General features: G+C 34.9%; 5 protein-coding genes across 7 annotated transcripts in view; 3 read left to right on the top strand and 2 right to left on the bottom strand.

Moving 5' to 3' along the window:
* Positions 1–78, top strand: part of LOC112466833 (probable NADH dehydrogenase [ubiquinone] 1 alpha subcomplex subunit 12) — a 644-nt gene extending 566 nt beyond the window's left edge. Inside the window, exon 3 of the mRNA XM_025035162.1 lies at positions 16–78. Coding sequence (XP_024890930.1) covers positions 16–78 — 63 coding nt within the window. The remainder of the gene's footprint in view (positions 1–15) is intronic.
* Positions 79–248: 170 nt separating this feature from the next.
* On the bottom strand, positions 249–3856 carry LOC112466819 (FAST kinase domain-containing protein 4). Of its 2 annotated transcripts, XM_025035142.1 has the most exons (10): positions 3701–3855; positions 3419–3567; positions 2860–3273; positions 2292–2441; positions 1976–2221; positions 1701–1842; positions 1489–1572; positions 1237–1398; positions 841–919; positions 249–608 (listed from the first exon to the last, which is right to left on the bottom strand). In XM_025035142.1, exons 2-10 carry the CDS (start codon positions 3560–3562, stop codon positions 377–379), a joined length of 1653 nt encoding a protein of 550 aa, XP_024890910.1. In that variant the 5' UTR covers positions 3563–3567; positions 3701–3855; the 3' UTR covers positions 249–376. The 2 variants fall into 2 exon arrangements, with proteins under 2 accessions (XP_024890910.1, XP_024890911.1); XM_025035143.1 differs by having other exon boundaries at positions 3419–3856.
* An 829-nt stretch (positions 3857–4685) lies between these two features.
* LOC112466816 (pyridoxal kinase) lies at positions 4686–7452 on the top strand. Its single transcript, XM_025035139.1, has 7 exons — positions 4686–5024; positions 5459–5558; positions 5640–5783; positions 6071–6191; positions 6332–6474; positions 6546–6725; positions 6793–7452. Exons 1-7 carry the CDS (start codon positions 4932–4934, stop codon positions 6900–6902), a joined length of 891 nt encoding a protein of 296 aa, XP_024890907.1. The 5' UTR covers positions 4686–4931; the 3' UTR covers positions 6903–7452.
* A 97-nt stretch (positions 7453–7549) lies between these two features.
* Positions 7550–12258, bottom strand: LOC112466813 (DNA-directed RNA polymerase III subunit RPC2). The gene is made up of 9 exons (XM_025035136.1): positions 12094–12258; positions 11615–11769; positions 11360–11536; positions 9795–11272; positions 9054–9646; positions 8734–8986; positions 8497–8661; positions 8294–8424; positions 7550–7955 (listed from the first exon to the last, which is right to left on the bottom strand). The coding sequence occupies exons 1-9, from the start codon at positions 12097–12099 to the stop codon at positions 7572–7574; spliced, it is 3342 nt and encodes a 1113-aa protein (XP_024890904.1). The 5' UTR covers positions 12100–12258; the 3' UTR covers positions 7550–7571.
* A 1721-nt stretch (positions 12259–13979) lies between these two features.
* LOC112466815 (isovaleryl-CoA dehydrogenase, mitochondrial) overlaps positions 13980–14617 on the top strand; it is a 12424-nt gene continuing 11786 nt past the window's right edge. For both annotated transcript variants that reach the window (XR_003042190.1, XM_025035138.1), the window contains exon 1: positions 13980–14472. Coding sequence is in view for 1 of the 2 variants with exons in the window: in XM_025035138.1 (XP_024890906.1) it covers positions 14341–14472 (132 nt within the window). In the remaining variant the exon portion in view is untranslated. The remainder of the gene's footprint in view (positions 14473–14617) is intronic.

The following is a 14617-nucleotide window of genomic DNA, read 5'->3' on the forward strand; positions in this document are numbered from 1 at the left end:
TTACATGCCCTACAGCACCACGAGACCAAAGATCGAACCTTGGCGGCCACCACAGTAATAAACTTGGAACAGCAGTGAAACATAAAGAGTGAAGTAGTTAATTCATAAGTGATAGTGAAATAAAATATTCAATGTAAATAAAGTGACTATCAAGATAAAAAGATTGTAGGTATTTAAAGGGATGGTTTTTTGTCCTTTTTTCCCCGGTGGTTTGTGGCATGATAATGCGGTAATAAAATGAAATCTGATTTAGTAACTAAGCAATAACATTTAATTAATTTCCCAATTTGGAATATATAAGGAACAATGAAAGCGTCTATTTATACATTCTTTTTAAATATTTATTTGGATTTTATTGGACTAAGCCAACACTGCACTATATTGAATTTGTTTGTTTTACCGACGTCACTTCCTGTACACTGTTCATGCATTGCTTCAAGTAATTGATCCTTTTTTTTATATTGTCCTGTACACTGAAGTTTTCATAAGAAAGTTGTATGAGGTTGTATCCTCTGGCTTTTAATAATTGTGTGTATAAATACGTCGATCCTACGAGATCGTTCTGTCCTATGCAATAATCACGATAATCGTGCACCATTATTCCTATCCTGAAATGGTTATACATGATTATAAATTTCGCATTTATATTTCAGTGTTGAAACTATTAATTTTCTATTATTTGGAAATAAATAAAATTACATCTTAACCAAGTTTTACTGAATTACAGAATAATTTTTACTAATAATCTAACTTTTACTAATATAGGTGGGTACTCTCTTGAAAACAAAATTAATGCACTACACTCTTTTTATTGGACGATTTAATAACATGTAGACGTACCTTCGTACATTATTCGACTGTTCATTCCAATCTTCCACTTTTACAAGCCTATGTTGATCATTTATGCGATATTCCGCATCTAAAAATACGGAATCAAGTATTTTTTTTACTCAATAAGATTAATGCAATATCTATATTTTACTTACTCTAAATTTTATTTTGTGAAAAAGAATGGATTAATACCAGTATATAACTTTGCCGAGTTTATTTAGATATCAATGCAATAATGATCCTCGTGTTTATTTACGAATAAATTAAACATTTAACATAATATTCATAACATTTAATATTTAACATAATATTTACATTTAATATAATATTCTTTTTCACGCATTTGCAATTTCAAAATCAAATTCTATGAGATTATACTGGTATTATTTTATTTAAATAACTTACCTAACGAGAAGCCCATGCCTGTATCAAAATTTGTTTTAAAATAGGATGGAGACAGTAATGTTTCCGTTAGTGTTTCCAACAACGCATTTATGTACATTTGTTTTTCCTTTGATCTAACTATAGACACATTATTAAATTCTGAGTCTTCCTTTAAAAGAGGTCCTGTAATTTAAAACAATAATAATGCCTAGAATTGTTAAAAGTATACTAATAAATATAAAAGTATAATAATAAATGTCTCCTAATATATACCTTTATAATTCGTCAGTACAAATTGTGCAACGGCGTTGATATTTAATAATTTTAATACCTTTGATATATTTAGCTGGTTAGAGGCTGTATAAATCATAATATGAAATTAATATTATTAATACAAGAAAATGACAATAAACCTTAGATACATTATTTAAATTAATTAGATTAATTAATTATATTAATTAGATACGTTAACAACAGATACAAACCGGTTAAATTTTCTATAAATGCAGGCTCCAGCACGGATCTTACGTGTTGTGGTGTCACTGCATCTAAAACTGCTAAGGACCAAACAATATCCAACCATTCAGTCCAAGACAGTTGAAAGGGGTTTGCGTGGTCTGCAAATTTCTGGTCACAAAATTAATTAGTAAACATGTATATACATCTATATCAAAGAAAATATAATTTTCTTACGGTGTTAAAGAGAAACTTCTAATGTTTAAAATAAAGATGGAAACGTCGTGAAATTTTCTCGCTATACCTCGATAAATGAATTTGCTTTCTGCGATTTATATTGTAGAGCCGCAAACGTTTGTAGTATTGATGAATAATCCAACAATGTGTAATCCATTGATTTCTTAAAGAACGTGTCGCAGAATGCATCGAGTACATTCACATTCTTGTAACGCAGAAATCCGAGTGACGTTATTATGGATTTGTTTATGGCGGCGTTTTGGCTGTTTGGTATACACGCTAGTAAGTCAGATGTGATTTTTTCCAACAAGACCTATTCGAGACATGTCATTTACAAAATAGAACTTGCTTTCAGACCAATATAATGCAATGGTGTTGCGTACCTTGTCTCGAAAATTAAGTACGGCCATGCTATATAACAAAGTTGCACATTGCTTCAAATCCAGTTCTATGTTGTATTTGACAATATTGTACGACAACATCTTTAATAGCGGAGTATTTCTCTTCCCTTGTTCTCTTAACGACGCTATCACCTTTATTACATAAAAATACGTGAATGCATATATGTATATATTCAATACACAAACATCATACTTAGTGCAATTATAGCAAGTGTGGATAACTGCTAACATTGCAGGCATGAACACTCATATAAAAATACATCAATGTTTACACATATTAATACTGCGCGGACACAATGTTTTTGGAGCACTCGCCTGGACACCCTGGGACTTTTAAGTCTAAAGTGTTTTTGAAAGCGTTCTATGTTACAAAAAATCTATAAAAATTCATGTATTATCTTTAAGTTGCAGAAAGTGATTTCTATACTTACATAGGCCGGAACTGTTGCAATTTTTTCCCTATTCCTAATCACAAATAAAAAATTGACTGTGTCTTAAAAGGCCCACAGTGTCCGCGCAGGGTGTTAAAAATGTACAATATCATACTTACTGCAATCATTGAAGGTGTAGATAACTGGGAGTATTTTGACAGATTGTTCGACGTCTCACGAGTTTTCTCACCACTGTTCTTAACTAGCTTCCTGAGATGAATAAATCTCTCGTCAGTCTCGATGTCTACCATCTGCGATTTCCCGCTGTTTATCTGATTAGTTATGCTTGATATCAGCTTCAGGGCATTGGTTATAGACAGAGTTGGTAATACTGCCAAGTCCAGCAAGTCGTTCACAGACTTGGCCGCTTGAAATTGTTTGAAAAATATTGTATCATTTTCATTCGACCATTTCTTTCTATTGCTCCTTCCCTCTGTATGAGGTTTCGTCTGGATACCGGTCTCTTTAGGCTTCTGCTCCTCTTCCTTCTGCGAGACGGCTTGCGTTTTTGAGAACTTAACACTGTTGTCCTCCTACAAAATACACAGCTGATAATCTTTCTTGTCGAAATATTGCGAGCCAAACATTAAAGTACACATAGAACAAGAAAGATTTTGTTATCAGAGCTTAAGTTTATCGTAGAAAAGAAGCGATTAGGTCGCTGTCAATTGCACTCACGTTCATCGACGCAGCAGCGGGTTGCTCGCCGGTAACCGCCGTGCTGGAATTGCAGGCCACGAGAGCGGTGAAACGCCAGGATGAGCGAGGCGCGAGCCTGGCGGTCGCTGTGCACAGCATCGCGTTGAACTGCAGCATTGTCATTAAGTCTGTAAAACGGGTTATTTATGTAATTGCCCGCGATCGGGGACACGTCGCGACGACGGTTCACGCCCGTCAATCTCGCGACACTCGTGTAAAAACGACGTGTGGCACGACCTGCGTTACCCGTGGACGACTTACGTTACGAGCGGGTGCGAGGAAAAATAGCGTTACCGCGAAAATAGACGGTTATCGTGAATTATCTCGGGTGCGGGGTGCATGAGGTGCGCATTTTAGGTTAGACGATCACCATGCACCTGATCATAGATGCAGAGAAGTTTAGACGTGGCAGCAGTGGCAACGCGCGAACGTGCAGCTTGAAATAAAAATCGTACAGACGCGCCATCGTCTTTCAGCGGAATCTTTCAGTTTATTTTGAAAATGTTAAATAAAGAATTAAAGTACAGTTTCAGTCGATATAAGCTAATAATAATAAAATCTTGTAAATCTTGTAATAATAAGATCTTGATTTTACAAAATAATTCGAAAACAATGTTATATAATCTTTAAATTTGAAAAGCAAAATTAATTAAAATAAATTAAAATGTAAGGTATAAAGATTTTAGATTTAAAGAAGATTTTAAAAATATACATGTATCTTAAATATTTACTCTCTTTCTTTAAGCCAGAAATTTCGTTATAATTATACTTCATTATATCTTTATTTATAATTATATATTATAATATAATATCTTTATTATTATAATATTTTTATTATATTATATGTTTTTCTGCGAGAAAGCTTGACCATGAAATTTTCCATGAAGTTTATTTCCGCTGTAATTTTTACATTTGCAAAATGAAACAAATATAACACACGTATAATATATTACACATAATATTTAATAAATATATAATATATAAATATATACTTTTATAATAATTTTAATAGTAATTAAATTAAATTTAATAGTAATTATGTTTTTTGAAGAAATAAATATAGATGTTACATGTTACACATAAGAAAATATGTTTATAATATGATTTTCTTGATTGTTCTTTGCAGCTGAACTTTTCAACTTTTTCTCTCCAATATGTTATACATATATCCATTTCATTTTAAGTGAATAAAGTACAATGTAGTGCAGTCATAAAGAGCTTATTTTAGAACTTATTTTAGAAATCTGAGAATTTGGGGCCCGCTATCTTCAGGTCACTGCACTGTTCGGTAAACAGGTTACATAAGCGCCAACACCGCCAACTTCAAGCACTTGCCGGCACTTGGAGTTTATAGTCATTCGCCCATTCGGGTAGCGCGCAGCAGCAAGTGTCGGTCGCACAGGTTGCACAAGTTAACCAGCTGACGTGGATCGCGGCAAGTGTGTCAACGAGGGAAGTGTATCCGAAGGCGTAAATCAACTGATCTGCAATCATGTGCTCCGCGAAGACACCGCGCATCCTCTCGATCCAGAGCCACGTAGTATCAGGATACGTCGGCAACAAGAGCGCTACTTTTCCGTTGCAGGTGAATTCTACGTAGAGATCTCGTGACTATCCTTGAATTCCTCTCGACGTCGATCATTACCTCTCCCCCCCCCCCGTCTTCAATCCGCGAATCTTTGACGAAACCGCGATAATCCGACGTCGCTGGATTCCTTCTTGCGTTGATCATGATCAATCATGATTGATCATCGCGAAGGCATATAGAACATTAGAGATAAGATTCCAAATGCAACGACGGACTTATCTATATTAGTCATTAACTTATCATTCTGAGATATTTTTTGATTTAAATATAATTCTTGCCGATGCTGGTTTGTTTTCGATAATCTGCTGCCTCTAGAACAGCTTGAATTAGCTTGAATTTAGCTTCAATTTTTTAATATAAGTAACAATTGACTAAACATCTCACATACTTGACGAAACACCAAGTGAATTAAGAGATCAATTTTTTATTAGCTATTAGGCTTTGAGGTTGATGCGATTAACTCTGTACAATTGTCCAATCATACTGGTTATAAAGTATTTAAAGGCCAAGTACTCAATGATAAAGATTTAGGTAAGACCTTAATGGGAAATAGATGATGCAATAATGCTGGTGCAGCAATGAGATATCTCTCAATTACAATTACTTCCTTAGAGGACCTAGTTGATGGCCTAGCGCAAAATGACTTGGACAATTATACGCACTTACTTACTGGATACATCGGTTCGGCTTCCTTCCTGAAAAGAGTGGCGTCACTAGTCACGATTCTAAAAACCAAAAATCCAAATATTACATACGGTACGTTATATCTTTTGGATTAGGAGTCCCCAATCTACGGTCCACTGGCAGTTTTATCCGGTCCGCCAAGAAATTTCGACGTTACAATATTAAAAAATTTTTAAATGAAGATACTTTGTTTTTATATGATTTTCAAAGATAACATTTATCCTCCGGTCCTCTGGTTATTACAAAAATTTTAATATGAGATAAAGAAGCTTGGGGACTCCTACTTTAGATCAACAGTAATTTTCATGCAATTAAATTCTTTTTTATTAATCATATTTATTATACTTGTTCAATATTAGTTTGCGATCCTGTTATGGGCGACAATGGCAAGATGTATGTCCCAGAAGCATTGAAAGAAATTTACAAACAGGAGGTAGTGCCATTGGCGGATGTAGTAACTCCAAACCAGTTTGAATTAGAGTACGTATGATATTATTGATTTTAACATATGTTCCAATACATTGATCATTATTGCAATTATATGTATAAATTGTCAATAATTTTTAGAAATGAATCATTCTCCTTGTGATCACTTATAAATTGCTTTTATTTGTTTTCAGATTACTTACAGATGAAAAAGTCACTAATATGAACGAACTGCAAAATGCGATTAAAAAGTTACATCAGAAGGGACCAAAAACTGTAGCTGTATCGTCAACTGAGCTCAGTGATAAACTGACAGCAGTAGTGAGCACCGCGAAAGGTTGATCATGCATTGCAAGATAAGACAAACTTCGAAATAATCATGGCTTTACATTACATTTTTTTTCTCAGATAACACGTTGATGAAAGTAGACATTCCTAAAATACCAGCAACTTTCACGGGTTCCGGAGATCTCTTTGCCGCACTATTTCTTGCTCATGTATACTTGCAAAGTGACATGAAAGCCACCATGGAAAAAACTATAAATTCTCTGTATAGCGTGCTGCTTAATACGTATGAATATTCTAAAGGTGATTTATGACATTTAACGCGGAAAAATATTTTAGTATTATTGTTAACACAAACAATTATTTGCAGTGTATACGGATACCGAAGCACAACGGGCTAGAAAAATTGAATTACGACTCGTACAAAGTAAAAACAGTATTGAAAATCCAGAAATTCGTTTGCTTGCGGAATCTTTATAATATACATGAAGTATGTTGTGGGGAGTTAAGAGTAGTAGTTAAGAGAAATGCTTAAGTGTTGCTTACTAAAAGAAAAATATATATTTTTTAATTTTCTTGAATATACGTACAGTTACATAAAACTATATATGCATGTATAGTTTATGTAAAGTTATCTTAGTAATTAAACACTTGTTAAGATATGTGTGACGCGTGGCATGGTATAGGAGCGAAAACTCGCAATCAGCGGGTTTCAGGTTCGGTTCCAATTTACGCATGTCTCAGTTTATAGGAGCTTAATTAAAGAGTTGAGAGTTGTGAACGAAAGAGATTAAATGGTAAATAGTTTTGAGAATCCATTTACTTACTGTATAACTATATAAGTACTTGTTAAATAGCATTTACAATAATGTGGAGGTTTTTCCAAAGATCAAACCCCAAAGACCAACGTGTATGTCTTCCAAAATGTATAAAACTAGTTTATTTATATATATAACCTGACTAACTTGCAATAGGTTCATGGCAAATATTGTTTCTACTCTGTATTTAAATAAATCTGAAATCTCTTGAACACTATGTCTATGCAGTGAACCAAACTTAAACTGTTAATATATCTGAAATCCTTTTAAAATTCTTGAAATATGTTTATTTACATTTTTATTACATTTCTATTTCTATTATAATATACAATCAGTCACAATAGTCTTTCAGGGACAAACGAGGTACTACATTCATGGATTGCAGCTCTTGGAACAATAATTTACAAGCATAAGGCATTATTATCGTAGAGACAGAAGAGCTTGATTTGCATCTCTGACACCAACCGTTGTACCCTATTAGCCCGCATTTGTTACAAACGTCGACTTTAAAAGCATCACTCGATATCATGAGTCTCTCTACTAATAACATGCTAGCTCCATAACCGATCAGACAGTCACGCTCCATTTCACCCAATCGTAGGCCACCTTCCCTAGACCGTCCTTCTGTTGGTTGACGTGTTAGGACTACTCTTGGTCCCCTGGCACGAGCGTGCATCTTATCTTGCACCATATGTTTTAATTTTTGGTAATAAACCTACAAATCACATTTTAAATGTCATACGAAAAACATCAAATATATTCATTTAGTTATCTATAATTGTTAAACGTTATAAATTGTATCAGTTATCTGGGAAAAAGGCATAAATCCTTACTTTATTAGGAAATAAGAGAATTTGAAAATTTTAATATAACTATATCAAAGTATTCTATTATCATTTTAATTAAGATGAGTAAAATTTTTAAAACATAATTACGCTTTTCAACAATGTATCTGCTCTTTATAAAAAAAAAAAGTAAAATTGTATATTTACTTTTCTTTTTTAAAATAAATTTCTTAACACTAATTTTTTTTAGTCTAGAGAAAAAACTTACTGGTCCAGAGTAAATGTATCCCATCAGCGGTCTTCCAGACATGCCGTTATAAAAGAAATCTTTACCTAAATAGTTGTAGCCATTCTTCGCCAATTCTTCGCAGAGGTCTTCCACTTTAGCACCACCGAACGCTAAAAGTAGACGAAAATAGATAGTAAGATTAAATTGATCAAATGGATCAGTCGTTATCTTTTAAGATGTACCTGTTGCATCCTGGAATTTTCCATTCACGACACCAGCTTTGCCTGCAAGTACCTCTATTAATTTACCAACAGTCATTCTTGAAGGAAATCCATGTGGGTTCATAATTATGTCGGGACACATGCCTTGATCATTAAACGGCATATCTTCTTGCTCTACGATTAAACCTGAATAAACATTATCGAAGATTAATACGTCTCTCTTACATCGTGTATAACGCGAAAATATCGGAATTATACCTATAACCCCCTTTTGTCCGTGGCGACTACTGAATTTATCACCGATCTCCGGTCTCCGAGTTTGCCTCAGTAACAGCTTTACTAAAAAGGCATCTTCCGCGTTACTAGATATCATAACTTTTTCCACATATGCTGGGACCAAGCCTTTGAATTGGATTTCCGCGTTCCGATATTCCGTTTGCATTTGTACATTGCCAGGATGCACCGGGCCGATATTCTCACTCGGCACCGGTACTGACTTGTTTACCATTATCTGCATATGAATAATATTAAATAAAATGAAATATTTAACATCATTCTCTCAAACAAGAGATACTTACAGTCTTATTTTCCACCATTTCACCAGGCGCTACAATCCCATCGCTGTCAAGAATTTCATGCTTCGGTACAGGTTTCTTAGTATTAGCATCAATCGATGGCCCCATGATTCTGTCGTACGTTTGATTAGGATATTTCTTTAATGTACATTTCGCGTTTCGATACACTATACATCTCCCGTATCCTCTATCAATGGAAGCTTTGTTGAAAACCAATGCATCCTCGATATCATATCCGCTATATGACATCACTGCGACAATCGCATTTTCGCCGGCTGGCAATTTATCATAATTGATTAAGTCGATCGCACGAGTTTTCACTATAGGTTTCTGCGGAAATACCAGATTGTACATCACAGTGTCAATGCGGTTACGTTGATTGTATCCTATGACCCCCATGGCCTGTTTACCCATGGCACATTGATAAGTATTTCTCGGGCTCTGATTGTGATGAGGGTATGGTATCAATCCTGCGCACACTCCCAACACCGTGAACTCTGCGATTTCCAGATGCGTTGTGTCGTCGTTGATTTCAGATTCCGTACATGCGATTAAACTATCATTTTCTTCGTTTACATCTAAATATTCAATCAATCCTGAAAGCAGTAAACAACAGAACAATTATACAACTGAGAATATGTATATATATATATATATGTGTGTGTGTGTGTGTGTGTGTGTGTGTGTGTGTGTGTGTGTATGTATATATATATATATGCAATAAAACAAATGTAAATTATTTACCATCATAAATAAAATCTTCAAATGTTATGATATTTCGATCAAGATCCTCTATGTGTTTCTGTTTAACAAGAGATTTTCCATTCTTAACGATGATGCACGGTCTGCACAATCGCCCGCCGTCGGAACTGACTTGAATGCAGTTATGTCGATTTTGGACATGTATCGATACGAAACTGTTAATATATCCCTTCCTGCGTAATAATCTGAACTGACGCACCAGTCTCTGATAATTCTGCACGATGCCTACCATGATACCATTCACAAAAACTGTGTATATATTTGGCATAGTTAGCTCTTCCCCAGCGAGAGTGTGAATGTTCTCCACACCAAGATTAAGCATCAATTTTATTATCGGCTCCTCCGGCACTTCCGTAGTGATGTGAGCCATCAAAGCCAGATTCTTCACCAAGCCACAGGATTCTCCCTCCGGTGTATCGTTCGGGCACAACATGCCCCATTGCGAGCCCTGCAACGATCGCGGACCAGAGACCTTCCTGGTTTTCTCGAATTGGGAATGGACTCGTGTCATCATACCAAGCGCCGAGATGTATGAAAGTCTCGATAACACCTGCGTCACACCGTGTCTCTCCATTCTAAATCTCTTGATTGTCCAATTACCCGATGAGATAGCGAAAGCCAGTCCATTGGTAATCAAATCCTGTCTCATATGTTTAGCTATATCAAACGGTGCTGCTTTTATCTTGGGAATATTCTTATTGGCAATCTGTCTGAGCTCCCAATTGAATCTTTTAAACAGATCTTCAAACATAAGAGCAAGAAGGGAACCAGCCAGTTCCAGACGTTTATTACCATAATAATCCTTGTCGTCGATCAGACTGCGATCAGACTGCGCATTTATAACTCTTCTGATCATCAAGGCGAGATACAGCGCTTTCGGCCTAAAACTGAAATCGACAACAGGTACGTGAGACAATATATTTGTCGCTAATAAATCTTTCATCTCATCAGTGACACGGACTTTTGTAATGGAATGAAATCTCGTCTGTCGCCGTTTGCTATTGAGATATTTCAATGCTTGGTTCTGCGAAAAGATGCCCAGTTCTTGACAATCCTCCAGGCTAGCTGCAAATTTGTTCAAATATATTTCTTGCGTTCCGACCATTTGCATGATTTCCAAGTCGCTTATTATGCCCATAGCTTTGAAAATGACGGTAATCAGTATGTCATCTTGAAACATATTGTGCCTTAAGTAATATCTTCCAGCTTTACCCACAACGTTTGTCTTGGTCTTTTTGTCGTGGGTAAAACTGTTGCACGACGCAACAACGCAGTCTTTGCTGTCTTCTTCTAAAATAATTCTGTTCCTAATCATTTGTTCCTGTATTAATATAACTTTTTCCTGGCCATTTATAATGAAATAACCACCAGGATCAAGCGGGCATTCATTCATTTTGGCTAATTCAGCCTCGGACTTGTTAGTTAACACACAGTTAGAACTGCGCAACATTATTGGCATCCTGTGAACATTTAGAATCGTATGTATAAGTATATATCTTAATAATTTTGATATATCTATTTCTGTGTTCTATTCTCATTGTTCTTACTTTCCAATGACCACCTTGTTCCTTATTACTCGCTCGTTATTTCTTACGTATTCAATATCCACTGAAATTGGGGCAGAATAATTTAAATCCCTTAAACGGCATTCGTGTGGCGTGGTTGGCCGCATAATTGTAGGAGTTTCTGGAACTTCAGGCAAGCCTACTTCTATGTTTAAATATCTGGTATATGAGAAAACAAAAATTGTTTAATCTACGATACGATTGCATCTGGCATCTTGTATATGGCATTGCTCTTACTTCAGATAAAAATGTGGATCTTCGTCACTCTGAATCTTTTCATTTGCCTTAACAATGTTTTTTATCTCTTCATTGATGAAATAGTTAAAGGAATCTATGTGCTGCTTTACTAAACCTTTTTTCCGAAGAAATGCCGCCACTAATTTCCCTTTATCCTGATAATAATATTTAATAATTAACAATAATTATTTGCAGATCCATAGCACGTGAGAAAAAAAGACTCATAGAAGTAAACATATAGTAATTATATCATCAATCTTTCTAGAATTCATACATTTTGTATATTTTGAGGAGTAGAAGCCTGAAATGGCGTAGGGGCCAAATTTATCCAATAGCAATTATTAAAAGAAAAACAAGGGAAAAAGAGAATAGAAAAAGAAGGATGTAATATCCATTCGAATGGATTAAAATCCTATGCTTCGGAGTGTATGTATATGTACAGTATACGAGTTAAAAATAACGAAACGCTATATATTTGCCTCCATTTCTCTCGTTCGTTCCGTTCCTTACGATTACGGAAGTCACATTTAATGAATATATTAATTCTCTTCTACAAGTTCAGCTCTACTCGGCAAAGTCGTCCACGTGCTCCGAGAGAAGCTCAAAACAACGTCAATAACGTGCAACGTGCAACCGGTATAACAAATTCGGCAATTCGGCACTGCTAGCAACGTTAATTTAGTTCGATCGCTAAAGTCACTAGATAGACAATCCAGTGACTTTATCGACCGCTAGGCGCGATAACGCCTCCACCGCCTCCACAGCTACAAAACGTGGACATTGAACTACGTAGCCATATCCGTGAAACTTTCCAGTGGGTATAAGTATATTGTTCTTATATGAATTTCTATTTCTTTCTATTCCGCGTTATATCTACATATGGAAGCTTTTCAGCAAGCGACACAAGTCGACACAAAAGTCGTTCTATCTTTCTTTTTTTGGCAATGAGTAACAAAGACAAAACGACACTTGTGTCGACTTGTGTCGCTTGCTGGAAAAGCTCCCAATACACAATCGTCGATAATAAGATCTTTAATACAACAGTTATCATGTTGTTATGCATATTTAAAATATTTCTGATATAAACAGCTGCGTTATTTATTTTTCTCTTTAAAACTTGAATCACATAAAACTTTATCTTTCCAATTGTTTATAATTTAAAAAATATTGCAATAATATTGCTAAAAATTATTACAGTCCTAAATTAATCAAAATATAAGCTGTCTAATTTTTTATAGCTCCACATTTTTACATTTTTATATTATATACAATTAAAGTAGAATTAAACATTATGCGATTTATTTTGATCGATATTATTACCTCTTTATTGCATCAACAACGAAATTTAAACATTATTTTGATAAGAAAAATAAATATAAATTACAAATATAAATTAAATTTAAATATTGATAAAACTTATTAACTGTTAAATTTCTCTAAAATTTATTTACACGTGCACATAAAAAATATCAGATACTATATAGTATTACTACGTTTACGCGAGCGTTATTTCTGTAGTAACTTTACGATATATCACTCGTTTACGCGGAGTAAATTATCGTAAGTTACTACAAAATCCCGTTTACGCGAAGGAATTATCGTAAGTTACTACAGAAGTAACGCTCGCGTAAACGTAGTATGTGAGAAATATATTTAATATATATACTTCATAACTTTTAAGTTATGCGAAGTACATATATTTAATATATTTCTATTTTTTAGAATTTGCGCTTAAAATAAAAAAAATAAATTATATTAATTACTTATTTTTAATGCGTTCATAAAGAAAAAGTATGTACGTATCTTTTGCACAAAAGAAATCGAGGAGATCGATATGAGATAAAAGATTATAAAAAATTATAGTAAGATTTATGAATTTATAAAGCGCGTGTAAAGGAATATTTCGAGCAATCGTAAACATATTACGCAAATATTATTGTATCGTTATCCGTTTACACACACTATATCGATTGTACGTACAGCAATATGTGTATGATACAGTCGAGATTACAGTCTTCGTATAATTTCGTTATAACAATATAAATTCAGGATTGAATGTTGTTGGCGCGCGATCTTTATGTCTATTCGTGAATAGATAAATAACGACAATAAAATCTTTTTTCGCGTACACAAGTCATCGATTAATAGTGATCTGCGGAAATATTAAATTGGGTTAATTAACAATCATAACACCTCAGTATTTAAATTATTAATTTTATATATGTACAAAAATTGAATCCTTATTTCGTTATCATAATATGTAACTAACTGCACTATATTAATGCAATTTGATATAAGAAAAAGAAAGCCTTGAGCCTCGAGAGATTCTATTGATGACCCCGGGTCCCGTCGAGCAAGTAATACAGAAAAATAATAAAATGGCGCAAGCGTTATCATAATGATAATTAATACATCATTGGTTGGTTCGGTTGGTTGTCTTCAAGTCCCCACTCAGTTCGAGTGTCATAAATGTATACATGTCGTCAGCATTTCCACGCAGTTTTCTCAACGGTGATATCTCCATCCACACGAGTTCATCTTCTTCGATTTTTTCGATAATCGAGATTATTTTCCGCATATAATAAACGCGAATTCCATTAATTTTCTTACAAATAATATAAAATTCTCATGTCCAGTGTTCCTTTTTCGGCAGTGAGCGGAGTGTAAATCGCTGTTCCTCGGAAATATTCTCAATATCAATTGATAAGAAGATTAAAAGAAGCAGAATGTTCCTGGCGCGCTGCACATTTGTTTCGCGGTCGCTCGCGAATTGCGCCGGCAAAATCGGCGCGTGCCGCGCATCGAGCTATTACAAGATCGACGAGAACGTCTTCGGGCTGAGCGACGAACAGCGAGAGGTTAGTAACAACCAGTCGCGTGATGACGTTGGATCGTGCCAACGCGAGTCGATGGCTTTATCGCCGATAGTGGAATCTCGACCGGTCGCATTGGCTTCTGTCCACAGGACGCGGAAACGCTTGCCGCGCGGCAAGAAGCGACGCG

The sequence above is a fragment of the Temnothorax curvispinosus genome, unplaced genomic scaffold (assembly GCF_003070985.1).
Source record: "Temnothorax curvispinosus isolate PA1 unplaced genomic scaffold, ASM307098v1 QBEX01016584.1, whole genome shotgun sequence".
NCBI lineage: Eukaryota > Metazoa > Arthropoda > Insecta > Hymenoptera > Formicidae > Temnothorax > Temnothorax curvispinosus.

What these genes read in the sequence shown, in the direction of transcription:
- LOC112466816 (XM_025035139.1), top strand. Translation starts at nt 4,932, where the DNA reads ATGTGCTCCGCGAAGACACCGCGCATCCTCTCGATCCAGAGCCACGTA. An exon ending in ACTCAATGATAAAGATTTAG is followed by an intron (nt 5,559 to 5,639) that starts GTAAGACCTTAA and finishes TTACTTCCTTAG; the next exon opens with AGGACCTAGTTGATGGCCTA. An exon ending in AGTAGTGAGCACCGCGAAAG is followed by an intron (nt 6,475 to 6,545) that starts GTTGATCATGCA and finishes TTTTTTTCTCAG; the next exon opens with ATAACACGTTGATGAAAGTA.
- LOC112466813 (XM_025035136.1), bottom strand. An exon ending in TGAAGATTTTATTTATGATG is followed by an intron (nt 9,647 to 9,794) that starts GTAAATAATTTA and finishes TACTGCTTTCAG; the next exon opens with GATTGATTGAATATTTAGAT. An exon ending in AAAATTCCAGGATGCAACAG is followed by an intron (nt 8,425 to 8,496) that starts GTACATCTTAAA and finishes GTCTACTTTTAG; the next exon opens with CGTTCGGTGGTGCTAAAGTG.
- LOC112466819 (XM_025035143.1), bottom strand. Translation starts at nt 3,562, where the DNA reads ATGACAATGCTGCAGTTCAACGCGATGCTGTGCACAGCGACCGCCAGG. An exon ending in AAGCAAATTCATTTATCGAG is followed by an intron (nt 1,843 to 1,975) that starts GTATAGCGAGAA and finishes TTTTGTGACCAG; the next exon opens with AAATTTGCAGACCACGCAAA. An exon ending in CAGTCGAATAATGTACGAAG is followed by an intron (nt 609 to 840) that starts GTACGTCTACAT and finishes TAACCATTTCAG; the next exon opens with GATAGGAATAATGGTGCACG.